Genomic DNA, 27,186 nt, shown 5'->3' with positions numbered 1-27,186 from the left:
TTTTTTTTTTTTTTTTTTTTTTTTTTGTGGTACTGGGGATCGAACTCCGGTCTTTGCGCTTGCGAGGTAGGCACCAGAACTACCGAGCTAAATCCCCAGCCCCTGTTATTGGCTTTTGACAAATGAATTCTGATCTTAATACTTGAAATGTAATTATGTCATTTGTAAAATAAAAGATAAGAAGGATTTATCTATAAACTTTGGCTTCCTCAATGACACCTATTTATTGAAGATTTATTGAAAAATATAAAAAACTAAAATAAAATTCTTAGAGTGATTTTTGGATGCATTGTACCCCTTCTTCTGGATTTTCTAAAATGTTATAATGGATAGATATAGAGATAATTATAGGTCAGATGTGGAGGCATACAAAAAGAGCTAAAATCTTTCTAGCTCCACTAAAATTGCTGCTGCTAAAATTAAATTTTGTTATATTAATAGATTTTTCTAGGAAAATTATGTTTATCTTCTATTATACATATTTTACATTTGTCCTATCACTAGTTCTGTTACCAAGTATGAAGCTATTCCTAGGGGTTGTTAGGGAAAACGTTTCTGGTGGTGCCCAGTGTCAACCTATGTAACAGCAAAAGTCACTAACAGAGGGATTGCAAAGGTACATAGGCCATCTTTCCCAGTGGAACCGAAATCTCAAAGGGTCAAAGAAATCCAAGGGAAGGGGGAACTTTGTATTCTGTGACCGTGACCGTGGAGCAATTAATTGCTATCTCTATTTAAAATCAATATCTGGGAGAAAATAAGAAAAATATCTTTTGCTTCTCTCTTTTAGTTAACTATCGCATGGTGACATTGAACACTCAGTTCAAACCTGTTAAGGATTTGGTGAGTTTGATCATTTCTAATGGTCCAATAAAATTTAAGGATGTTAAACAAATCCATTGCTACACAAAGAGTGTTCAGGGGGCTTTCCATGTACGTTTCCAAGGTGGAGTATTATGCTAACCCCATGTTTAAATATAAAATTTTCATTTATATTGAGTTGATTTACATTTCTTTAGGTCTTTTCATCAAATAAAGAAACCATGAGCTGCATGGAGCCTGGTCCACATCCCAGACGAGATTGGGGACACTTTCACCCTCAGTGTGTCTTTGGCATCTTTAACTACAGAAACTTTTTTCCCTGGGAAAGTGAGGGTTAATGCCAATGGGTGTATTTATACAAATAATGGATATTTGCCCAAAAACATGTACTACTATTAAACTATTAATTTTATTATTAATAAACTTAACTATTAATAAATTTAACTATTAATTTTATTTTTCTTTTTCAGTATCCTTTAATCACACTTCAGGTAAGAGATCTGCTTTACACACCCATTCTTTAAAATATTTAAATGACGAATGAGCTGTTCAAATTCACCATTTTGCATACTTAGAAATTAAGATGGGTAAGCCGAGAGAAAGGTACGCCTTTGTGTGCATATACATGTGGGCAGCAGGTGAAGATAGAAATGAAGGTTGAATTTAGTGCAGGCTGAGGGGACAAATGAAATAATTACAGACATTTCAAAGTGTAAATATACACGCCAAGGTGATTTCACTCATTATAAAATGGATTCTGCTTTCAGAATGTAGTTAGCAGAGTCTTTTTTTACCATCATAGTTCTCTACTGTAGTGTGGCTTTCAGAGATACTTGAAGTTGTATGCCTAATAGTAAAAAGGTTGTACCAGTCAACTCCAACATACATATCTTATTCTCTACTACACTATGTGCCATTGTTATTAGCTAATTTTGAAGGTTAATTAATGATATAAATATAGACTTTATATATCTTATGATTCAAATGTTTTCAACTTTACATGGGTAGCAAAGAGCTTACCTTTATAATCAGTTAAATTTCAGGTAGGCAATCTGATTTGTTTGATTTCTACCCAGTGACTTCCACTACATTTAATTGACCAGCACTTGGCCACATGAGTAACCCTAACTGAATGAAAACCTGAGAAATTATTTTAAAAGAAATAAGAGTTTTGTTTCTTTTTAAATCTAATGAGTATTCATTATGCAAAATAATGGGTTTATAATAGTATGTTTTCTTCATAGAGATTTTTATGAGGATCTATTAGAATTAGATGGTATAAAATTATTAAATCAGGCTCCTGTAATGTGAGCCTCATCTGTTCAAAGCAAACAAAGGGGAAAAGGTGATATTCTAAACTTTCTTATCAGAAAGCTTCCATTTAGCAGATATTACATGCAGTGCATAATCCATGACCATTTTAGATAGAGATCAAGAAAAAAACCTGTGCCAGTTTTGATCAGTGTTGCTGTGAGTCCATTATAATCTTGGGAACACCACTCAGAAGTGATCCACATTGAGTTGTTAAGTCTTTACTTATGTGACTCTGATCAAAATCTGAGATGTAAGTTATAAATTATTTTTTTTTATCATCTACGGTCTCAGGAAGGATATACTTTAATTTGATATAATTGAATTTGAGTATATTGAGCAACTTACATTGTTCTAATGATTTGAGGCAATGAGTTCAATATAAGGGTAACACTTTCTTTGTTTCCAATGGCTACAGAAAATACCAAAACAAAGAAAGAGTAGATCCTACTAGCATCTAACCTCTAACTGTCTTTGTTTTCCAGGATCCTCAAAACAATGTGATTTTTCAATGGAAGAATGTGACATCTGTCCAAAATATTACCCAGCTTTCATTCCAGCTGAGTTCAGAACCGATGTTTGGGGATTATACAATTGCTGTAGAAGGAAAGTCAGGACAAATGTGGACACATCAATTTACTGTTAATAAAGATGGTAACCAACTTGCTACTTATCTTGCATAAATGAGTTCAGAGTAACTTGGGCATAGGTTAAAAATAGGGAAGCTTGCTTTGATGTCCGACAGCTCCTTTCTTGCCCTTTTCTGCTGTCTTGGAGGGGCGGCACCACACAGGACTGGGGCGATTGAAACAGCCAGCACAAGAGCATCTGTGGGGAAACGCTGGGCTTAAAAGCACAGGTAGCTACATGACTGCAGTAAGTTTTGCTCACCGGTAATTGTGGGAGTTGAAGTGCATTTCTTTTTGTTTTCAGTATTACCCAAGTTTGAAGTCAAGGTCAGTACCCCCCAAACCATAACTATTTCAGATGATGAATTTCAAGTGGATGCATGTGCTAAGTAAGTATTTATTCAAATTTCCCCCACAAGTAAACATGAAGCTCAGAGAGAATAGCATAAAACCTTAATTATTTACATGATCACATTAAAATATTTGGAGAATTTTTGAGTATTTGAATATTATTGAATATTTCAAAAATATAAAGAAAACTACACAATGAGCTATAATTAATTCTATTACCATAAACATTGTGATTTATTTTCCTCTGATCTTTTGTGAGTATTTTTTATGACTGCAATAATTCTTTCCTAACCACAATACTTAGGGAAACATATTTCCGTATTATGGGGGTCTTTTCATCAGTTCCAGGTCCTTACTGCATTAACATCTTTATATAGCTGTACCATGTTGTACTTAACTATCATTTTACCATACAACATTCAGTCTTCCATTTTGCTTTTCTAGTAACTAATAACTTTGTAGTATTTACATTTTGGGCAAAGTGTATAATAGTGACTTTTTAAATTACAAAATTTGTTTACTTAGGAAAGTTTTCCAGAAAAGGAGTTACAAGAAAAATATTTCACATTTTTCTAGTCTTTTAATTGCCCTTTTGCTCAACAATTATAGTATGCCAACATACAATTCCAACAGCTAGTATAAAAGTACCTACCTCACTGAAACTTCATCAGCACTGAGTATTCTCATTTAAAAAAGAAAATGGCATATCAAAACCATCCTAGTGACATAAGGAAATGTACCATTTAATTTGAACTCATTTGAATTTTCTTAATATTAAAAAACAGATGTCATGAAAAATTTTTGTTTTCTCTTTGCGATTACTTCTAATGCTTTTTATCCCTTTTTTTGATCCTTTCCTCAAATTTCTAATAATGACGAAAAACAACTGATATGTATTGAGTTCCAATTACTACATTAACAACTGTATATATTCTCATCACCATTTCATGAGACAGAAGCTAATGTCATTTCAATTTTATAAAGAAGATAGCAGGGGCTGGGGATTTAGCTCAGCGGTTCGGTGGCCTGCCTTGCAAGTTCAAGGACCTGAGTTCAATCCCCGGTACCCCCCCAAAAAAGATACAAAATTGGAGTAACTTATCAATGTTAATAGACACTTTTGATGGCAGAACTGGGATTTACACCTGGGCTATTTAGCTTGAGAGCTAATCTTATATTTAAATGAGCATTTAAGAATATTAATATATGCCATATTTGTTTATTATTTTATTTGATTGATGTCATAAAATTCCTAACCTTTGATTATTTTTAGCAGCATATCAAACATATTTTAAATAAAGGGCTACATACAAAACATGACACATACATGTAACCACTCCCCAAGACAATTATAAACTACATGTACTGCAAACATGTACAAATAAAATAATAAAACTTTTTAGATGCTGAGACCTGACATTTTAGTCCATGTTTTGGTAATTTTTAAATCTTTGGGCATTAGAAAAATTAGCATGAAATTTCTCTATGTTTCAATGCAGAGCAATTGAATACATACCAGAATTTAGTATATATGAGATTACTGGTTATCTATGTTTAAAATGATGGGATAGTAAATATAACCTCAAAGAAAACCGAGGCCTTGTACTACAGCATTAGAAAAGCACCGCACAAAGTCAGAAGTTTTGATGCTAATGATATCTTTAATTTATTTATCTGCTGAGTGATGAACTGAAATAGTGCAACACATGGATCAGGAGAGCCAAAATCTGGTACGGCCTGTACAAAACACATGCCACTGTGACTTCTTGGAACTTCGTTAACCTTATCTTGTAGAGAGATGGGACATTAAGTAGCAGACCAGCCAGGTCGGAAGAGCCGTTCCTACTGCGGGGCCAGTGCTGGGCAGGCCGCGAGCCTGAGGAATGGAATCAGTGTCTAGACGTGGACATCGGGGTGGAGTTGCCCCCTAACTTGAATAATGCTGTGTTAGCTGTGGATTTTTGATTTTGTACGCCCTGAGATTTAGTTTGGAACAGATAGAAAACAAAAACAAACAAACAAACAAACAAAAAACAAGTAAAATTATTTTAGGGAACCACCTCAGAAGTGATTAGGCTTTTAAGAAGGAAAAAAATGTTCCTAGAGGCAGACAGTTTAATAAACCAGAAAGCTTTCAAAGCACAACGGAGAAGGCCATTTTGTCCTCCCTGAGGATATAAACTTCATGCTTCAGGGACATGTATTAACCTGTAGAAATACTACAGTGAGAATTTTCTTTTTTCTTTTTAGTAAATAAAAGACAAGAAATAATAAAAAGTGTGCATATATAGGTTTTTATTCAGTCTACTTTCTATTTCACATATAATTGATAAACTAACAGATGATTTAAGTGCTTTAGGTTGAGTCAAAATCTCAAAAGCATTAAATAATTTAAGTAGAAAAGGAAACAGTTTAGTGCAATGGAAGGAGCAAGGACTGCAGGCCAAAGCAAGTCTGAATTTGGATTTTAGCTCCACCAATTACAGTGTGGAAAACTTAGTGACATCATCTCCATTTTCTAGCCCGGATTATTGGAAATAAATGAAATAATAGGGGTAAACATCTAATATATATTCCACTCTCCATTAAAATTAGGAAAAGTATTATAATACATTACTTTAATAATATGTTTTCTATTTTCCTAAATCTAAGTGGAAAGAACCCTCAAGTTAAAAAAAAAAAACACTCATATTGACCAAATTTTTCTTTGATTGAACTTTTAAAACAAAACTTGCACTAAACATCATGTGGTGTTTCTTTATGAGAAAATGAGATACTTATTGATCCCGTGTTTAGTTAACTTCAATTGAAGTCAATCCCCATATCTTTCAGATTTGCTGAGTGGTGGTTAAATGAGAATTGTTGTTTAAAATATTGCTCTGGAAATTGTTGAAGATCTTGAAACATCCAACCTTTGTTCATATGAATATGTGTTCTGCTAAATAAAATGTTGCGACTAATTTTATATCTCTACACTACGTCCTGCTACCACATCGCTCCCCCATACTCACAAGCGCCCTCCCACTAGGTACACCTTCGGTGGCTCTGTCCAAGGTAAAGCCCTAATCCGAGTGTGCAGAGAATTACTGTCTTCTGGGACCTGTGAGGAAGGCGCCAATGACATGTGTGAGCAGTTCGCTGCACAGGTACAAACCGCAATCTTTGCTCATAAAAGGTCTCAGTCATACTTTGTTTTTACTCATTTTTTATTACACTTATAAAAGGACTTAATAATACCACTTTCATTTCGTGAGGTTGAAGGGTAAAGAAAGAAGACAAAATATGATGTTTAAAAGAATATAATTCATTGCTATTCATCTATAGATTTTTGGGGGACTTTACAATTTGAAAAAAGATCTTATTTATTGTCCATTATATCATGCTATCATTATATTGATTATAGTACCGAATGTAATATAAACTTGGCAGAAATAGTTGTCTTACTGAGTTTGAAGAATAGTCACAAGTCTGTTTCTCCTTGGAATAGATGCAATAATTCCCCAAATATCCTCTACTCACAATTAGTTGAGACCATGGTCACCTCCCACGGGTACAGAGTGCCAACTGTGTCAGTGGCTTTATGTAGTAATGAACACATTCAATATTCTACATACTTTTTAAAACCACAGCTTGACATCACTTGACCCAAGAATTTTCTCTTTATCCTAACATCTAGATTTTCATTGTTTCACCAGAATTTTTCTGTTTGATTTAAGGATTTTTGAAAACTATTTTCTCTCTAGATTTCAAGTCTTTAATGTTAATTATGATTAATTAAGTGTTGTTTTCTGTGCTATTGATGTGACAGGGAGCAGTTCAGAGGAGAATGCGCTCTGTGGCCAGAACACTTAGCTCCAGGACCTTTGAGCTGTGTGCCTTTGGGCAAGTGAGATAATGCATTTGTGCCTCAGTTTATCCATCCATGCGATGGACATAATAATTGTGCCTAGAATATATGGTAGTTTTTAAGATCTAATAAATTGATATATCCTTTTAACATTCAAGATTTGGAAAATGCATTACTGATTCCATATTTTTCTGATTGTTCATATTACCAGTGAAAGATTACAGATTCTTTCCTCATTTTAAATAATCAATTTACTTTTTTTTTTTTTTGTACCAGGGATCAAACTCAGGATCTTGCACTTTCAATTTACTTTTTAAAGAGCCTATTTCAATGTTACGCATTAAAGAGCACTTCTGCATGCCTTTAGTGCTGGTCAAAGTGGTTTTCATTCCTTTTGAAACCTCACTCAATTCCATTTTCTTTATTTTTGGCAGGTACTGGGGATTGAACTCGGGTCCTTGTGCTTGTGAGGCAGGCGCCAGAACCACTGAGCTAAATCCCCAATTCCATTTTCTTTAAACATCTATCATCGCTACCCATCTACATGGTTGCCAAAGAAACTTCCTGAACATATGTAAAATAAATGGAGCATAAAGCATAGCCATCTTGCTTTATATGCTTCTGAAATGCATTTCTTTCTCCTCTTCCCTTTCTGCTTTAATTCTTGTTTTGGTCACTTCGGCAGTTTTAAGTGAGGGTGCACGGGTGCTACCGACCTGTGCTAACTCCTGGTATCTTTTAAAGACTGTTGGATTCCTCACATTTCTATTACAGCCTCTCTTTCTTTTCAGTTGAAAAGTGGCTGTGTGTCTCAAGTCGTGAGTGCAAAAGTCTTCCAAATCAACCGTTCTGGACTTTCCATGACATTTCACGTCCATGTAATTGTTACAGAATCTGGGACGGGTAAGGATCGCGTTGTATGGACTACCTGGGGCTGCATGGCAGTCACTGAGACTCTTCCTCCCTTAGCAATATGTGCAAAGACACGTAAATTATTGCTCAAAAGGGTAGAATGCATTTTTGCTAAGTGTCAGCTTCAGGTAAAAAAATACCTCTGAAAAGGCATTTTAAATATTTAAAATTTTAAATATTTAACAATATTTAAAATAAAATGATCTCATAAATGTTGCATGTTTATGCTTCTGTGGTTATGTCAACCAGTTGAAGAAATTTTCTTTTGAACTAGTAGAAATTAGCTGTATCTTTTTAAAAAATTCTTTACATTTATTGACACATTTTAGGTGTACAATATGCTGACATTCATCGTTGGGAAGTGGTACCTTTACATAGTCCATCTTGGTTCTTATTTTTTTCCCCATTCCCTGCCCTCCCTTTACCCGCTCTGCCCCTGCCTATCTACAAAGACTTTGTTTCCATTCTTTCCTTTCCTCGTATGTATCCGTTTCCCTCTTTTCCCTTCCCTTCCCCTGTCCTCCCCTCCCCTTCCCCTTGCCCCTTTTCTTCCCATTTCACATTATCTGTCCTACACTTTGATCCTCATTTACACTCTCAGTTTCTCACACTGGAGAAACTAGTCAGTATTTGGGCATCAGAAACTAGCTATATATTTTTAACTTTGAAAAAGTTGGTAAGCAATTTCCAGAATATGATCTTTGGTTCAATTCTCACAGTTTACGATCTAAATTTTGAGGGTCAAGTCTGGATCCCTGCTTATACCTTTATGAAGGTTTTCTGGAGCACAGCTACCTCATCTGTTTCTTTAGCTTAGCAGCTACGAGTTTGTGTGGCTGCATCAAAGTCCCGGTGTGGTCCTCATCTTGGGATCACTCAGCTTCTTTACTGAAGAAATGTAACTCCCAATTTAGGACAACTGGGAACATTTGCTAATCCAATATTTATTAGGGAAAACTTTACAAAATTACCCCCAATGAGTTCTCAATAAGTAATTATTAAAATAATGAAAAACAGAGAGGTTGAAAATTAATTTAGGCCAGTTCAATTATTATTTCTTGTTACTTACAAGGGATTTGGGATCCTATTATTTATGCTTTATGTAAATATACTTGATTGTATTGTGATGACTTGTACTAGGTTAGTTTGCCACATTTATACTGTCGTAGTGACTTTCCTGGATATGCATTATTCCACCTATTCATTTTTCTTTTCATGAACTCACAAGGCATTTCTATTTATTGTACTTTGCTATCAGATACTTTTCAAGCCTGGAAAAGTCCAAATACTACAATAGTTAACTTATAGTCTTAAAAAAATTTTCAGAAACAAAAGCCTTTCATTTGAGATATCTATGACCATCTCCATTATAACGTTCCCAAGCCAAATCTGAATAGATTGGTAAGAGGGGAGAATAAATTTTTCTCCTGCTTCCAAATCAAATATTTTCATAGTAATATCATTACTTATTTGAAGTATCCTATAACCAAACAGACACAGAGTGTGCTGGGACATACCTCAAAGTACACGCACACCTTATTCTCTATGTAGAAAAACATATATAAATGTGAAATATATTTGAATTGCAAATCTCTATTTAGAAAGTTCTCAGATGTATCTTAATCGTTCTTTTGATTTTTTTTTTCTTGGTAGTGCTAGGAATACAAATCCAATTTCTTACTATTGCAAGGCAAATATTTTACCACTGAGCTACATTCTCAGCCCTGAAATAATAACTCTTCCCTTTCTGACACTGTGCTTATCACTTTTTACAGGTGTGCAGATCAGTGAGAAGACCTCTGTTGCTATCACTGAACTGCTCGGCAGTGTGCACTTTGAAAACATGGACAATGTCTATAGAAGAGGAATTCCCTATTTTGGAACTGTAGGTTTGACCAAAAATAATTGCCCTGTTTCATTTTCATGGAGGATAGATTCCTCTTTGATGATTTCTGGACATTTTTTTTCTATTTTCATAGTACATTTTTGCCATTGCTGTGGCGGATATACTTTAAAAAGTCTTAGATTAAAGAAATGTAGAAAATTATATGTGTTTTCATATACATATATACATGTTCATATCTCTATCTGTTTTCATATATATATGAAATATGTATCCAATATGTATTTAACAGAACACCTTTTTGTTCATTGGCATTGAAGAAAATTACTATTACATGATCACAATTATGGATACAAAAACTTTCTTTGAAGGAACATGAAATGATTGTATTTCAAGAGAATTAACATTCCTTTTTTGTGTACAGCTGACATTTTATGGCCCCAATAATGTGCCACTGAGGGGAAAGTTGCTGCAACTGGGGCTGAACGGCAGAGTTATAGGGAACTACACCACAGACAAGAAAGGTGAAGCCCAGTTCGCCATCGACACCTCGGACCTGCACGATCCTGTCATCTTCCTGAAAGTAGGAGACCAAACCTCAAAGATCCTCCAGAGCTTGTGACTGGGGGATTTTAAACATTAGCAGTTTACATATTGTGCATGTGTTTATTAAGTATGAAAATATTTGCTCAAGGTGAAGAGAAGTTGATAGTCTGTGACGATTGGTGTGTATTCTATAATAACCATATTTTCCTCTGAGATGAGTGAAGAAAAGTTGGCTTTTTTTCTTATACAGTTTCATGCAGAGATAGGAGAGATAATTCTCTTTTCTGCTGCTTCAGCAGAATTTTGTGGTTAAACATTTTTTTTGTATTCAGATGTACCCGAAGGAAACAGGGGAGTTTATATCCAGTTCTCTGGCTTCGATCAAAAAGCAACAATCACAGCACTTATTTCATTGTTAGTCTGATGGACTATTCAGACAATTATGAGCAGCTTTGTCTGTTTAACTGGAGAATACCACTATTATTTCACTTCCAATTAACATTGAAATGTCAGCCACAGGAAGGATTCCTCCTTGCCCTGCACAGATGAGAAGCCTCGTGTTCTGTGTTAGCTCCTGTCCTGGAGGGTCTTCCAGGCTCTAAGATCCTTCCCTTTTTTTCATCCCATCAGGCTGAATTCCTTCAGCCCCGGAGCTGCTATCTCCCTGGCTGGGTGACACCTCATTACTCCGAGGCCTCCTTCTTAGTCTCACGCTTTTACTCCCGAACCAACAGCTTCCTGAAGATTGTGCACCAACCAAAGCAGCTGAGATGTGACCAAGAGAAGATTATAACTGTGCATTACTCCCTAAACCAGGAAGCTTATAAGGCTGACTCACATGTAAACTTCTTCTACTTGGTAAGTCCCAGCACTCTTGGAAGCCTGTCTGTCTGCTGACATAGCACAGCTTAGCCTGCACTGGAGTTTGGTCGTGTCAACTGGGGTGACCTCAAGCTTCTCACCTTGCTGGTGAGTACTGTTGGATCCATTCATAACAATTAAATAGACAAACACAAAACAAGGTCTCAAGCAACGGAACTTCTCGTAAGACTGAAAAAATCTTGATAGTCTGCCCTTTTAAGCAGTTGTAGCTCAAGTTTTTAAGATCTTTTATGATGGAAAAATATAGTCAGAGGCTGGAAAATAAAGTGGAGGGCAGAAGAAGGAATTAGCTGTCTTGGTTCTGTCCACTTTGTCTCATCAAAGCCCAGGGAAGAGTGAGGATCACAGACTTGGAAATTAAGATCTGGGTCGAATCATCCACACTCTCTGGTTCATCATGCAAAGTAGTCCCTCTTGCTTAAACTCTCTTAAATCTTGACTTTCTCAGCCATATGTTTGCAATTGGAAATAACGAGATTACCTCCTAGTGTGAGCAGTGTGTCAGGCATTGTTAAAGAGCCTTGTGTGTGTTCTCTGATTTAATCAGATTTGTAGCTGTCTCATTTCGTAGATGGCCCATTATACAGATTTTACAGATAGCTTTTTTGGATTTTTACAAAAGGTGGAGCAACAGGTCTTAACTAGCAGAGTTGGTAAATAGAAAGAGGCAGAGTGGAAGCCAAACAATCTGGACAAATGCTACTGATGTTAATTCTGTCCCATCAGATAAGATAACTTCCTCAAATGAAGTGCAAAAGTGAACTTTGCAGACCTTGTAAAACAGAAGAGAAAGCGACAATGACTAGGGTTGCATCCCACACTGATGTGTGTATCTGATGGGACAGAATTAACATCAGAGAATTCATTACCTAATGCCAATGGGGCCCTGTGGACTAGATCAGGTATCTCATACAGAGTTTTCCTTGTCTTCTGTAGATGATGGGGAAAGGAGCTATCATCCTCCACGGACAGCAGGAAACCAGAAACAAAGGTGTTTTTTCTTTCTGTCCCAAGCTGTGCACTTATCTAAGCATACCCAGTGACCCAAGGCACTGTTGGCACCGTGCCTGTTGATCTATTTACGCAGCCTGGAATGGAAACTTCTCACTGCCAATCGACATCAGCGCTGACCTGGCTCCCGTGGCTACCCTGCTGGTCTACACCATTCACCCGAGTGGGGAAATAGTTGCCGACGGCATCAAGTTCCAGATCGACCAGTGCTTTAAGAACAAGGTGATGTTTCTTCTACTTCTGCCCTGTCCCTGTGGAGAAGGGTGAGCAGGTTCCTGCCCCCTGTCTCCTCCTTAGGTTACCACGGTAATCGTGATGGGGGAATCTCTGAAGAAATGCTGCTGTGATTAAGTTACTGGGGGTGAAAGTCATCGGCCGGCTGAACTGTCTTTGGCATCCGTGCTGACCCTGAGACAACAGCAGGGTGCTGGAGAGAGGCTCCCGCAAGAAGAGCTGAGCTATGGAATAATAACACTGAATGAGCATAAATCACGACATAATTATATACTTCGCCCCTGCAAAGCTAAAATGTATTTCAACTTCTGAAAATATTTAGAAGCTCCTTGAATAATCTACACATTATTCATTAAGATTATAAGTAAATCTAAGTAGCTTCGAAATCATTTCAGAATTTGAAGAAACACCAACAAACAAAGGACCCATTTACCTACTAAAGTTGAGAGGGCAGAAGAAATGTCATTCAGAAACCCATCAGGGTTTACCTGGAGAAGACTGGCTTGCTTCTGATTATCTTAGCGCAAAATCGTTTCCACCCCTCTCCTTTCCCTCCTCGGCTCCAGGTGAGCGTTCAGTTCTCCAGGGAGCAGACACTGCCTGGCTCCAATACCACCCTGTGTCTTCAAGCCGCCCCTGACTCACTCTGCGCCCTCCGGGCTGTGGATAAAAGGGTCCTTCTGCTGAACCGCGAGCAGCATCTGTCGGCAGAAACTGTAAGCCTGCAGATTCCTCCTTTCTCCCGACCTCCACATCTTACCCTTCTTACGCTGCTTTTACTTGAGATAAAATGTGTTGAAAATACCAACTATTTCCTTCCTTTATTCTTTCGTGGGTTGTGTAGTTAGTTATCTTTCTTGGCTGACCGCACCAATAACACGGAATCTCTGGAGTTAAGGGTAACAGGTTAAGCATTTTGCAGTATGATTTTTTTTCCTTTTTTTACAAATTGTAAGGCATAATCGTAGATACAGAGGACCACAGCTAAAACGAAATCTCCATGTTGGAGAGATGCTTGGAGACGCTGTAAAGCTATCATCTGATGTTTGAAAGAGAATTTTCTTAAACATTTCGAGGGCCAGGACCTACAACCATGATACAGCTCTAACCCAGTGTGCACAGCCCTGGGCTGGATCTCTAGCACCAATGCATAAAGAAATCGGTAAATATCCACACTGGCAGCACCAGAAGTTCACATCAAAAATATTTTTAGTTCGTTATTGTTGGACAGTGCTCACTTCAGCAGCACATATACATAACTGTTGGACATTTTCTCTTTGTTTTATACAAATACATACTAAAAACGATCTTTCTGATATTTGTATATTTAATTCAGTAATTTAAATTTTATTGTAGAACATGCAAAATACACAAAGGTGTAAATAAATACTTTAAATCGCTCACAATCTAACACTTTTTGCATTTTATTGCAATTTTTTAAAGCTTTTTTTTTTTCTTTTTGATACCAGGGATCAAACTCAGGACCTTGTGCTTGAGAAGCAGGTGGCAGAACCAGTGAGCTAAATCCCTGGCAAAACCTCTTTTCTTTTCTTTTTTTTTTTTTTAATTGAGTTTATTGGTACATTTAGGGATACAGTACAGTTACATTCATTGTTGGGATCATGTACCTTTACATGGCAAGTCTTGATTCTCATTTTTTTACCCTTACCTCTGCCCTCCCTTCACCCCCTCCTCCCCTCCCCATCTACAAACACTTTATTTTCATCTTTTCATTCTCTCACATTTTTTTCTTTTCCCTTTTTGTTCTTCCCCTACGTATCACACCTTCCCTACACCTTTAGCTCCTTTCCTCCCATTTCTAAATGTCAGTAATCTTATTAGAATCTTATGCATTGTTGCAGAATATTCACACCAGGGAAACTATTTGGTATTTACACATGTGGGACTTATTTATTTCACTTAGGAGTATATCTTCAATATGTATCCATTTTCCTATGAATGAATCTATTCTCTCGCTCTTTATGGCTGAGTAATATTCCATTTTATAGAAAAACCACAACTTCTTTATCCAGTTTCCAACGGATGGGCAAATAGGTTGTTTCCAAGATTTAGCTATTACAAACTGTGCCGCTATAAACATGGGTGCACATACTTCTCTGTGATATGATTCTTTTAGTTCTCTTGGAAAGATACCCAACAGAGGGATGGCTGGGTCAAATGGAACCTCCAGTCCAAGCTCTTTGAGGTATCTCCATATTGATTTCCATAGTGGTTGCACTAGTCTGCACTCCCACCAACAATGGAGGAGGGTTCCTTTCTCCCCACAACCCCGCCAACATTTGTTATTGTGTGATTTCTTGATAGCAGCCATTCTTTGTGGGGTGAGGTGGAATCTCAGTGTTGTTTTCATCTGCATCTCTCGAATGACCAGTGATGTGGAACATTTTTTCATATATTTTCTTGCTGCTTTCACTTCTTTGTATGAGAAATGTCTGTTCATTTCGGATGCCCATTTTTGGATCGGGTCTTTATATTTGGGGGGACTGATTGTTTTGAGTTCTTTATATATCCTTGATAATAGTCCTTTGTCTGAGGTACAGCTGGTAAAAATTTTTTCCCACATTGTAGATTGTCTCTTAGTTCTGCTAATGGTTTCTTTTGAAGTACAGAAGCTTTTTAGTAAGATGAGATCCCAGTTGTTGATTCTTTCTGCTAGTTCCCGTGCTACTGAGGATTTGTTCATAAAGTCTTTTCCTATACCAATGTCTTCCAGAGTTCTGCCTAACTTACTTTCCAGCAAGTTTAATGTTTCTGTTTTAATATTTAGATCTTTAATCCATTTGGATTTTAATTTAGTGCATGGCGAAAGATAAGGGTCTAATTTTAATCTGTGACAGGTTGATATCCAGTTTTTCCAACACCATTTATTAAAGAGGCTATCTTTCCTCCACTGAGGATGGTGAGCTCCTTTGTCGAAGATGAGGTAGCTGAGTACATCTGCATTTGTTTTTGTGTCTTCCAGTCTGTTCCATTGATCCTCAGGCCTATTTCTTTGCCAGTACCATGCTGATTTTATCACAGTGGCTTTGTAGTATAGTTTCAAATTGGGAATTGTTACACCTGGTGCCATGTGACTGTTGCCTATAATGGCTTTTGCTATTCTAGGTCTCTTGTGGTTCCAAATGAATTTTTGGATTCTTTTTTCTAGTTCTGTGAAATATAGTGTTGGAATTTCAATTGGCATTGCATTGAATGTATATAGCAGTTTCGGTAGTATGGCCATTTTCACTATGTTGATTCTTCCTACCCAGGAGCAGGGGATATCTTTCCATTTTTTTATATCCTCTTCGATTTCTTTTTTCAGAGTGCTGTAGTTTTCAGTGTAGAGATCTTTTGTTTCTTTTGTTAGATTGATTCCTAGATACTTCATTTTTTTGGATGCTATTGTAAAAGGAATTTTTTCCCTTATTTCTCTTTCTGTCTGTCTGTTATTTGTGTATAGAAAGGCTATTGATTTTTGGGTATTCACCTTGTATCCAGATACTTTACTGAATCTGTCAATTAAGTCTAGAAGTTTTTTGGTGGAGTTTTTTGGATCTTCAATGTAGAGTATCATATCATCAGCAAATAATGATAGTTTAACTTCTTCCTTTCCTATCTTTATTGCTTTAATTTCTTTCTCTTGTCTAATTGCTGTGGCTAATGTTTCCAGAACTATATTGAAGAGAAGTGGCGATAGTGGGCATCCTTGTCTTGTTCCTGATTTTAACATGAAGGTTTTCAGTTTTTGGCCATTCAATATGATGTTGGCTGATGGTTTTTCATAAATAGCCTTTATTAAATTGAGGTATAGACCATCTATTCCAATTTTTTGCAGGGTTTTTATCATGAATGGGTGTTGAATTTTATCAAATGCTTTTTCTGCATCTATTGAGAGGATCATATGGTTTTTGTCCTTGACTTTGTTAATATAATGTATTACATTCACTGACTTTCGTATGTTGAACCACCCTTGCATCTCTGGAATAAATCCGACTTGGTCATGATGGATGATCTTCTTAATAATCCTCTGTATTCTGTTTGCTAGTATCTTATTAAGGATTTTTGCATCTATATTCATTAAGGAGATTGGTCTGTAGTTCTCCTTTTTGGTTGTATCTTTCTCTGGTTTGGGAATCAGAGTGATACTTGCTTCCAGGAATGAATTTGGAAGTATAGCTTCTCTTTCAATTTCATTGAAAAGTTTGAAGAGTAATGGTAGTAGTTCTTCTCTAAATGTCTTGTAAAATTCAGCAGTGAATCCATCAGGGCCTGGGCTTTTCTTTGTTGGTAAGTTTTTAATTACATTTTCAATTTCACTGATTGTGATTGGGGTGTTTAAAATGTTTTTATCTTCTTCGTTCAACTTTGGTAATTCATAAGTATCTAGAAATCTGTCCATTTCTTCTGTGTTTTCCATTTTATTAGAGTACAGGTTCTCAAAGTAGGTGTTCATGATCCTCTGGATTTCTTTCGGATCTGTTGTGACTTCGCCTTTTTCATTCCTAATTGCATGGATCTGAGCCTTTTCTTTCCTTTTTTTGATAAGATTAGCTAAGGGTTTGTCAATTTTATTTATTCTTTCAAAAAACCAGCTCTTTGTTTCATTTATTTTTTGTATCGTTTTCTTAATTTCAATTGCATTGATTTCTGCTCGGATCTTTATAATTTCCTCTCTTGTTCGAGCTTTGGGTTTTTCTTGCTCTTGTTTTTCTAGGAGTCTAAGTTTCATCGTTAAGTTGTTTATTTGAGCCCGCTCTGTTTTCCTAGTGTGGGCATTCAATGTTATGAATTTTCCACGTAGAACTGCTTTCATTGTGTCCCAAAGATTCCTGTATGTTGTATTGGCATTCTCATTTATTTGTAAAAACTGTCTAATTTCTTCTTTAATTTCCTCTGTAATCCATTGATTGTTTAGGAGAGTGTTGTTCAGTTTCCATGTGCTTGTGAAGTTTCTATAGTTTCTTGTGCTATTGATGTCTAGTTTGATTGCACTATGATCTGATAATAAACAGGGGATGACTTCAATTTTTTTGCATTTATTTAGACCTGTTTTGTGAGCCAGTATGTGGTCTATTTTGGAGAATGATCCATGTGCAGCCGAAAAGAATGTATATTCTGGTTTTTGGGGGTGGAATACTCTATAAACATCTATTAAGTCCATGTGTTCCAAAGCTTGGTTCAGTTCTATTATTTCATTGTTGATTTTCTGCCTAGTAGATCTGTCAATTTGTGATAGTGGGGTATTTAAATCCCCCACTACAATTGTATTAGTGCTTATTTGGTTTTTCATGTTACTTAATATTTGTTTTATATAGTTGGGGGCATTTATATTTGGTGCATATATGTTTATGATTGTCAGCTCTTCCTCTTGAATTGTTCCCTTTACAAGGATGTAGTGTCCTTCTTTGTCTCTCTTAATGAGTTTTGGTTTGAAATTTACTTTATCTGAGAATAAGATTGCTACCCCTGCTTTTTTCTGGACTCCTGACGCATGGAGAATTGTTTTCCATCCTTTCACTTTCAGTCTATGGACTTCCTTTTGCACTAGGTGTGTTTCTTGTATACAACATATTGTTGGATTTTGCTTCTTAATCCATTCTGCCAATCTGTTTCTCTTGATTGGTGAATTGAGGCCATTAACATTGATGGTTACAACTGATATATTTTGACTTATTCTTGTCATGTTTTTGTCCATTTGTTGACTCTTTTTACTTTTTCTCCCATCTCCTTTTAGTTTCTTGCCTTGCCTATTTGATTTGGTCTGTTGGGCCTCATGTTATTGTGAATTTCGTTGTCCTTTTCTAGGATATTGTTTAGAATTCCTTGCAGTGCTGGTTTGGTGTTCATGAAATTTCTCAGGTGCTCTTTGTCGTGGAAGTATTTTATTTCCCCATCTATTTTGAAAGAGAGTTTTGCAGGATACAAAAGTCTAGGTTGGAGATTCTTTTCTTTTAGGACTTGGAATACCTCACTCCAGGCTCTCCTTGACCTAAGGGTTTGTGTTGAAAAGTCTGCTGTGATTCTAATGGGCTTCCCTTTGCATGTGATTTGTTTCTTTTCTCTTACTGCTTGTAGTATTTTGTTTTTCTGTTGGATTTCTGGAATCTTGATTATTATATGTCTAGGTGTAGATTTTTTTTGATCGTGGCTAGTTGGGGTTCTATATGCCTCACTTATCTGTATGTCTAATTCTTCCCTTCTGTTTGGGAAGTTTTCTGTCATTAATTCTGTGAAGAGCTTTTTTATATCATTTGTGTTTTCTCCTGTTTTTTCATGAATTCCTATCAGTCTTATGTTATTTTTCTTTGTATCGTCTAGGAGTTGTTGGATTGATTTCTCATGATCCCTTACTGTTTTTAATAGACCTCTTTTTTCACGGTCACTGACTGCTATCCTATCTTCTATATCTGAAATTCTATCTTCGCAATCTTTTATTCTGTTTCGTACACTTTCAATAGAGTTTTTAATCTCCTGGATATCTGTTTGAATCTGTTTTATGGATTCCATTTCTTTCCTCTGTTGGGCATTCATTGTTTCCATTTCTTTCTTATGCTGAGTCTTCATGGCTTCTATCATAGTCTTGAGCTCATCTATTTTTTTGTCAGTTTCTGCTCTAGAGTCTCGAATCATGACTTCTATTTTGCTCATCATCTCTCTGGTTAGCTGGGAAATTATTTCTGATTTGAATTTTTCTAGAGCCTGATTGATCAATTTTGTTACCTCCTGTGCTATGGGTCCAGGGAGTCCTGTTGGTTCACTATCAGACTTTTCATCCTCATTTGTCCTACTATTTGCTATTGGTGAACTGGATATCTGTTTTTGTGTCTTGCTTAAGTGTTTTCTCATTTTTATTTTTATTGTTGGGTTGTCCTTCTTTAATTTCTGGGTATTACTTAAATCTTCCTAATATAGTTGCGTTTTAGCTTTTGAGTTTCTAATGACTCATAGACATTCTCGTTTTCATAATATCAGAGAAAACAACTCTTTAAATCAATCACCACTCTTTGTCCCAATTGATACATTCAGCAGCCCAATAGGATCAGGCACAGCTTGCCAACTGACCACTTGTGGTAGTCATTAATGTATCACCTTTAACTCATGTGAATTAGATTAATTTCAAGAAGCAGCTCATAGTATGTTTGCAGTGAATATTCTTTTCAATATGGCATCTTTACCATTTAGGATGGGGGGTTAGACTTAGAACAAGAGGATTAGATAAGTGAAAGAATTAGAGCAGGTTTGAAGTGAATCCAGAGAAAACCTCTTTTCTGAAGGCAACCTTTTACAAATTTGAGATCTGATTTTTAGAGTCTAGTTTTGTGTTTGGCCCCTCAATATTTTACCTTAAGCACTAAGTATTAAGCTTTGCTTAAATTAATTAACAATATTTAATAGCCATAAATCATGACATAATTATATTTTGCCAATGTCAAACAATAATACATTTCAATTTCTGAAATTATTTAGAAGCTTCTTAAATAATCTAAAAATTATTTATTAAGATTATAAAGAAATCTGAGAAGCTTCTAAATAGTTTCAGAATCTGAAGAAGTATAAAGTAATAAAGGACAAATTTACCTATTAATGTGAAATATATTTTTTTTTAGAATTCTTTAATTTTCTGTTTCTCTTCTATCCTTTTTTTTTTTTTTAAATGTAATCCAGGCCCTCCTTGAATTCACTGTGTAGCCCAGGGTAGCCTAGAACTTGAGACCCTCCTTTCTCAGCCTTCACCGCTAGGGTTATAAGCATGCACCACCACACCCAGCTTTTCTGTGCAGGGTCCTAACAGCTGGGTTGAGGCAATGCACATCTGTGAGCCTGGCACTCAGGATGTGGAGGCAGGAGTTTGACACCAACCTGGGCTGTGTAGTGAGTTCGAGAAAATTAAATTTTTTTTCAATCATTTTCTCTTGAGCTCTTCATAAAGACTTTATAATTCATGTCTATTTCATCTGTATCTGAGTTCGGTAAATTCTCATTTTGTTTCTTTTTTTTTTGGTCTATTTTTATTCTTCCTTTATTAAATTTTTAATTCTTGTTTCATCTAGGCAAACAGATCCCCAGCGCCCAGGGTGCTTTGAAAATATCCCAAATGCATGTTTGAAAATATTTCATTTCTGCTGAGATGTTTGAGAATGGCTTTTATTCCTATTTATTTACTTAGTTCATTACTTTGGCAGAGAAACTTCATCAGCAGAAGTGTTTTGATTTGCATTTTCTGTGTTCTTTTGTGACAGCTTTGGGTAGCATTATTTTTCTCTTGTGAATAGTACTCATAGGTGAAGAGTGCCCCTTGTATGTTATTTTGGTAAAAAGTTTTTAAGTGGCAAATGTTGGTAATAGAATAAGAGTGACTTAGAGCAGCTACCACAGCCACCCTCTTTCTGTCCTTGGGTCCTATCCAGGCTCTCCACCCTTAGCAGGTGGCACTCACACCCAGGGTGGCACAGCCTTAATCCTAGCATAGCACCATGAATTCCCCCACCCCAGCATCACACACTCTGGATCCGGCCACCTCTGAACAGTGCCACTGATGACCACATGAGGCTTTCATGGGACATGTAGACACAAGCCATAACAGCTGCCTAAAATACAATTAGTTTTCTCTTTTCAAGTCATTGAATAAAATTATTTAATTACAGTATGATTTCCATTCTCTTATAGAATGAAATAAAAATAAACCGCTATGACACAAAATTTTCTAATTCTGTAATTTTTCTTTGAAATGCTTAAAATGCCTGAAGGCCATGTGCTTTTTCTCCAAGGTGTACAACTTGCTTCCACATAGAGAACCATTTGGTTATTTCTACAATGGTCTCAACCTGGATGATGGTAGGGTAGAACCTTGCATTCCCCAGAAGGACATGTTTTACAATGGTTTGTATTATTCTCCTGTACCCATTTCTGAAGATGAGGACACCTTTGAGATCCTCAGGGTAAGATCACTAAAGATATTTTAAAATACCTTATGTCAATTTTAATTTTAGTATTCATAATGCATATCTGTTTTATCAATTGTGTAGTTTTCTTCTGATACTTTGAGATTTGGTTTCTGTAATTTGCTAATAGAGCTCTCAAAACTGTTCTATGAAGAGGAAATATTAATGTTTCTATTGAAGATAAGTAGTGTGGCTAAAATTATAAAACCTCAGGTTAGAATTATTAAGGCAGTCTGCAAGTTATTGCAGTGAATCGTACACAGAGTCAAATCAAGAGGTTGAAAAACAGAGCCAATTTCATACATATTTTCCCTTAAAATTGAATGGAGAATTATGCAAAATACTTGGTAAAATACTAGTGCATGATAATACTGATTATCATTTTTATTTTAAATTAGAGATTTTCCATAAATCAAATAGAGGTGACTTGGTTGTGACATGAAAGCCTTGGGAGCACAGTGAATATGTAGATGCATGGTCTGTTTATTATTATAGCATCAAAGACTTTTACAGTTCTTGCACAAAAGGAGCACACAACTTTTTCTTTGTTTCTTTGAAAGCGCATGGGTCTGAAAGTCTTTACCAATCTCCATTACCGAAAACCAGAACTGTGTACGATGGCTGGAAGTGGTCCACTCATGAGGCCACTGTTCCTAGGAAGAGAAAGATTGGTGCCCTACGCCTCATCTCCAGCAGCATGTGAGTGATACAGAGTTTCCTGCTCAGAGAACCGGTACAAGGGTTCTTAGAACTGGGGGCATTTGGATGGAATCACACAAAACTGGCATCCTGACGTGTTTTGGGTTTCATCTGAACATCCTCCCATTCAATAAAGCAGAATAAGACTGGCTAGAGATGGCTTTGGTTATAAAGAATAACGAGCTTCAACAATAAAAGCAAGTTTACCAGTCAAACGCAGTAACAAGAGTATGTGTGTGGCAACATGAAGTGTGCGGGGATGTGGGAGAGTAGTTACTGTGACTGATAGAAGACAGTGAGTTTCTGTGTGGCTGCCTTGTATCCTTATTATGTAGACACCGAAAAGCAGAGTCAAAGGCAGAGGGCGTTTTGACGCACTCAGACAGCTGCCATGAGAAAGGTGGCCCGGTACAACCCACTTTCAGTCGGAAGGACTGAAGGCCCAAGACCAGCCATACTGCTAGAAAAAGAAGGTAGGTGTGCAGAGTGTGTACATAGAAATACAGTCAGGGAAGCCAGATGGAGCCAGATCATCAGAACAGACCCCCCATGAAAGCTGTATTCCCACGGCCTGTGAGAGAACTTGAGTAACAGCGCTGAGATCCCCCTGGCCCTCACCGAGTCGAGTCCTGGGATTGAAGTGGGTTTATCCTAAAGATGAGTGTCAGGACTTCCACTTGAGAAACGTAAGAGCCTGACAACTTGTAAAAAGGAAGGATTCAGGGAGCGAGCGTTCGTGAGGCCCTGTGAAGTCCAGACCTGGCCAAGAGATTAAGACTACTTACTGTCACTACCGGATTAAACCCTGTTCAGTGAGTTTGATCAGGAACATCTAAACTTTCTTACACCTCTGGATAAAATGGAATGAAACCCAAAGTCCTTCATTTTATTCTCTTCTTGCTTCAGTCATTCATTTATTCATTCACCCAGCAAATATCTACTGAGACCAGGAACTGAGTTGCATGATGTAAATGCAGTAATGAGATAATTCCCAAACCAGGGGAAGAGTGCATTGTTAGATTTATCTGTGGACCTGCCCACCCCATGGCCTGATGTGCTCAGAGGTGGGGATTTGGTGGCGGGTAATGAAAGCATGGCAGTGCTGTAACTAAACATGTATTGAGGCTCAACAGGGCACTGAGGGGGCGACCTGGCAGGGTTATCTCCCTCTTCCCTTCTTCCCTTCACTCTCTGCTTCCCGGCTGCCATGAGGTGAGCAGCTTTTCCTCCACCCAGCCTTCCTGCCTTGGAGCCAGCCAGCCGTGGACTGCAAGTGTTAGGCAAGACAAAGCCCTCTGGTTTAAGTTGAGGGCACCCGGCACTTTGTCTCAGTGAGGAGGAAAGTGACTGAGGCATGTATAAAATGTTTGAAATGTCCATATGAAATAGAAGAGACTTGATGCCTTAAGGGCCTACTGTGTACTTCTAGAGGAAGTAACACTTGTTATGAGACCAAAAGACATCACCAGAGAGGAAGGCAATCCACCCAGAGAAGGAGCAGCTATGAAAGACAAGAGAAGAAAGCACAAGCTTTTCCGAGTGGAGGAGAGGGCTGGGGATTTAGCTCAGTGGTTCTGCCGCCTGCCCCACAAGCTCTTCTGAGTGGAGGAGAGGCAGTTCAAGGAGAGGTACAGAGAGCCAAAGCAAGAGGCACATACAGACAGGTCAGAAGAGCCTTATGTGGCGTTAAAAGAGTTGGAATCCATCCTATTATTGTTATTATTGATATTATTATTATTATTTCCTACTGACAGTCTGTAAGCAGATGATCTAGGATGGGTCTTTTAACAGTATCCCTGCTGCTCTGTGAGAAGGGTTCAGGCGAGGCTGCTTGAGAAGGTAGGAAATGACACAGATGTCAGGAATTCCTCTGAGCAATAGTGATGCCTGGACAACTCTAAAAAGGCAGTAGAAACAGAATTGTGGGTAGAGCTGTGGGCTGTTTTCAGGTTGTAGCACATGACACGAGTTAAGCAACACACAGGACAGGAAGGGTTCAGATGATGCTTGAGGCTGTGACTTGGGTACAGGGTTAGGCTCTGGTACCCGGTGCTAGAAGAAGCAGGGAGAGCACAGAATGGCTCACTTAGGGAGCGGCTGCATTTGCAGTCCCTATGAAGTACCCAGGGGAAACACATGCCAAGGCACACAAGTCTGGGATGGAGGGGGCATTGGGTGACTGTTGTAAGTGAGGCTGGTGGGGGCCCTCAATGGGGAGAAGGTGTGCAGAAGAGGAGGTGTCAGGTCAATCGTAAAGAGTTGCCACCTCCAGAAAGGGAAGGAAACTGGAATGATGTGTTGTTACACAACCTGAGAACAGTGACTGTGTTGAAAAAGAAAGAGTGGTGAAGTGTGACCAATGCCGCAGTCATTTACAACATTAGCAGCAGCGCCGCTAGGTAGCAGAACCTGCCGGCATCCGCGTATTGGATGAGAAACTGCAGTGAGTAGGCTGACTGTGGAGGGAAACTGTAGGCTGATTCTTCATCGTCGGTTTGTTCCCTGGTGCTTTTTACAACAGCAGAGACTTGAGCTACAAAATGCTGAAACCAAGATTGAGATTTGCATTCGACACTTTGCTCGCACGGTGGTGGAGTCTAGACAGGCGCTATGAAGAGCTTAACTCACAGGCTCACGGCATTAAGACGCCTATTCCTATTCTCCCCGAATAGAGCATTTCTCTTCTCTTTTAGATTTTAAGGTGAGAGAAAATGCCGACCATGTACAACAGGCCATGATAAAAACAGTGAGGACAAACTTCCCCGAGACGTGGATATGGGACCTCTTCAGGATCGAGTGAGTTATTTCAGCAGCTTCCTAGCCTCTGTGTCTTTACTTCTATTTTCTTTGTTATTTATGACATTCTATTCTTGGGCATATTTTTAAAACATAAAATAAAATTTGTTCGTACTTACTGGTCCTGTTTGATTTTTTTTTTTCTTTCTCTAACTGTTCTTAATTTTGTTAACCAGAAGTTTCTTGGCAATAACTTTCCTGCAGCTCCATGTAAACTGCCTCAGATTTTAAAATAAAAGAAGTGTGACTCTTCTAAAGCTAAATTTTATAGACATTCAGCTCTCACGATTTTTGTCTGATGCGCTGTCCAAGCACCACACTCATTTTTAAACTTAGCTAATAGGCTCTCCTGGCTCTGCATTACGTTCGGATTCTTCATGAGGCCCAGGACGAGTTTTATCCACAGCCTCTCCTTGCAGCTCCTCGGGCTCCGCGAATCTCTCGTTCGTCGTCCCGGACACCATGACCCAGTGGGAGGCCAGCGCCTTCTGCGTGAACGGCGAGGCTGGATTTGGCATCTCTGTCCCCGCCGCCCTGCAAGTCTCCCAGGCTTTCTTCGTGGACATCGCTTCACCCTTCTCCGTTGTCCGCAATGAACAATGTGACTTGATTGTCAGTGTCTTCAGCTACCTGGACTCATGCGCGGAGGTAAGTCGCTCCCTTCCACCAGGAGACCGGAGTCTGACAAAGCTAAAAAGGTTCCTAAGATTTTCCTTGAATATTTGCTTGGTTCGTAAAGCGATACTATGAGGAGATGGCTTCATTTCCACATTCCTCAAACAAAAGCAGCTGCATTAATTCACAGCGCTGATTTGAGCATCACTTTGAGACTGACATCTCATAAAGAGGCCCACTCTGCCATATTAGCTTCTTGTGCAAGGAGCAATCAGATACCTTTTTCCTCAGTTTTGTTTTTTTTTTTTTACTAGTACATGTCTGCAGGACATAATGCTGACATTCTTCTGCAGAGTCGATGTATGTACATAGCACATCTTGATTCTTTTTTATCCCTTTTACCTCCTCTCCAGATCACCTCCTTTTCTTGATCCTGGTTTTTGTTTTTGTCTCTGTTTTGGGTGGGACAGTTGTTTTGTTTTGTCGCAGGACTCAAACTCGGGACCTTGTGCTTGCAAGGCAGGTGTGGTGACCCTGAGCTAAATCCCCAGCCCCTTGATCCTCTTTCTTATTGAATAAAATCTATCTCCTTCTTCCTATCATCTGTATTTTACTTTTCTCTTTATTTATGTTTTGCGTTTCTCACATAAGAGAAACCATGTATTATTTAAGCGTGTGTGCCTGATTTATTTCTCTTAACATTATGGTCTCAAGGTGGGTTTATTTTCCTACAAATGATTCCAGTTTATCCTTCTGTATGGCAGAGTAGTGCTCCATTGTGTGAAAACACCACATTTTTTTTATCCACTCATCTTTTGATGAACATATGGGCCACTTCCGAGATTTAGTTATTATGAATTGTGCTGCTATAAACATAACTATGCATGGATCACTACAATGTGATGTATTTAACTCTTTTAGAAGGATACCTAGGGAAATGGAATTTCTAGTTAACTTTGCAAACTTAAAATATAATAGACAAGGCATAATTTCCTGAAGATGAGAGATGGAATAGTAATATAAAAGTACTTACAGGGCTGCCCTCATTACCGTGACTCTTTTTCTAGATATCTGTTCAATTAGAAACATCTCAGAATTATGAAGCCAAAATTAACACCCTGAAAAGCAATGACAGCGAGATTATCCAGGCTGGAGAGAAGAAAACATATGTCTGGACTCTTAAACCTAAAACCCTGGGTAAGGGGCTATGTGTCTATGCTAATTTCTCATGGAAAGTCAGGTTTTTTAAAAAATCTCTATTTTCCTTAAATTTGCTAAATAAACCTAATTTTACTCCTCACATTTTTAGTTCTTTTTAAATTGTTTTGTGTTTTAAAAACTTGCTCTTAGGCCAGGGATTTAGCTCAGTGGCACCGTGCCTGCCTCAAAAGCAAAAGGTCCTGAGTTCAATCCCCGGTACCCCCCCCAAAAAAAAATGAACAAACAAACAAACTTGCTTCTTACAATCTAATTTCCAGTTGCTAATATTGTGTAGAATAAAAATTATCATTAATTTGCAAAAAAGCATAATGTGACTAGAACACAATAAAAGCGCCAATTTGCAAGACCTATGAAGTCCAGACATAATATTCCAAATGAAGGCCGTATTTTTCTTAATGCTGCCTGAATTCTTTCACTGCTCACTTATTTCTTCACCCACTATTTATAGAAAATTCCACTTGTACAAAAAGTTGCTTCACAATCACAATGATCAATTACGAGAATTGCTGGAACATGGGAATT

The 27,186-nt window shown here is 37.6% G+C and overlaps 1 protein-coding gene across 1 annotated transcript in view; it reads left to right on the top strand.

Moving 5' to 3' along the window:
• LOC104850728 (ovostatin homolog) overlaps positions 1–27,186 on the top strand; it is a 44,084-nt gene that overhangs the window by 1,811 nt on the left and 15,087 nt on the right. Inside the window, exons 4-20 of the mRNA XM_010607793.1 lie at positions 791–843; positions 1,293–1,313; positions 2,619–2,787; positions 3,067–3,151; positions 6,142–6,259; positions 7,752–7,863; positions 9,648–9,757; positions 10,140–10,298; positions 10,892–11,119; positions 12,080–12,134; positions 12,231–12,376; positions 12,955–13,104; positions 21,160–21,330; positions 21,894–22,032; positions 24,726–24,828; positions 25,248–25,476; positions 26,511–26,640. Of these exons, the coding sequence (XP_010606095.1) occupies positions 791–843; positions 1,293–1,313; positions 2,619–2,787; positions 3,067–3,151; positions 6,142–6,259; positions 7,752–7,863; positions 9,648–9,757; positions 10,140–10,298; positions 10,892–11,119; positions 12,080–12,134; positions 12,231–12,376; positions 12,955–13,104; positions 21,160–21,330; positions 21,894–22,032; positions 24,726–24,828; positions 25,248–25,476; positions 26,511–26,640 (2,178 nt within the window). The remainder of the gene's footprint in view (positions 1–790; positions 844–1,292; positions 1,314–2,618; positions 2,788–3,066; positions 3,152–6,141; positions 6,260–7,751; positions 7,864–9,647; positions 9,758–10,139; positions 10,299–10,891; positions 11,120–12,079; positions 12,135–12,230; positions 12,377–12,954; positions 13,105–21,159; positions 21,331–21,893; positions 22,033–24,725; positions 24,829–25,247; positions 25,477–26,510; positions 26,641–27,186) is intronic.

The sequence above is a fragment of the Fukomys damarensis genome, unplaced genomic scaffold (genome assembly GCF_012274545.1).
Source record: "Fukomys damarensis isolate Sample0158 unplaced genomic scaffold, DMR_v1.0_HiC HiC_scaffold_19, whole genome shotgun sequence".
Taxonomy (NCBI): domain Eukaryota; kingdom Metazoa; phylum Chordata; class Mammalia; order Rodentia; family Bathyergidae; genus Fukomys; species Fukomys damarensis.
The sequence above is the reverse complement of the archived record's forward strand: the minus strand, read 5'-3'. Positions and strand labels throughout refer to the sequence as shown.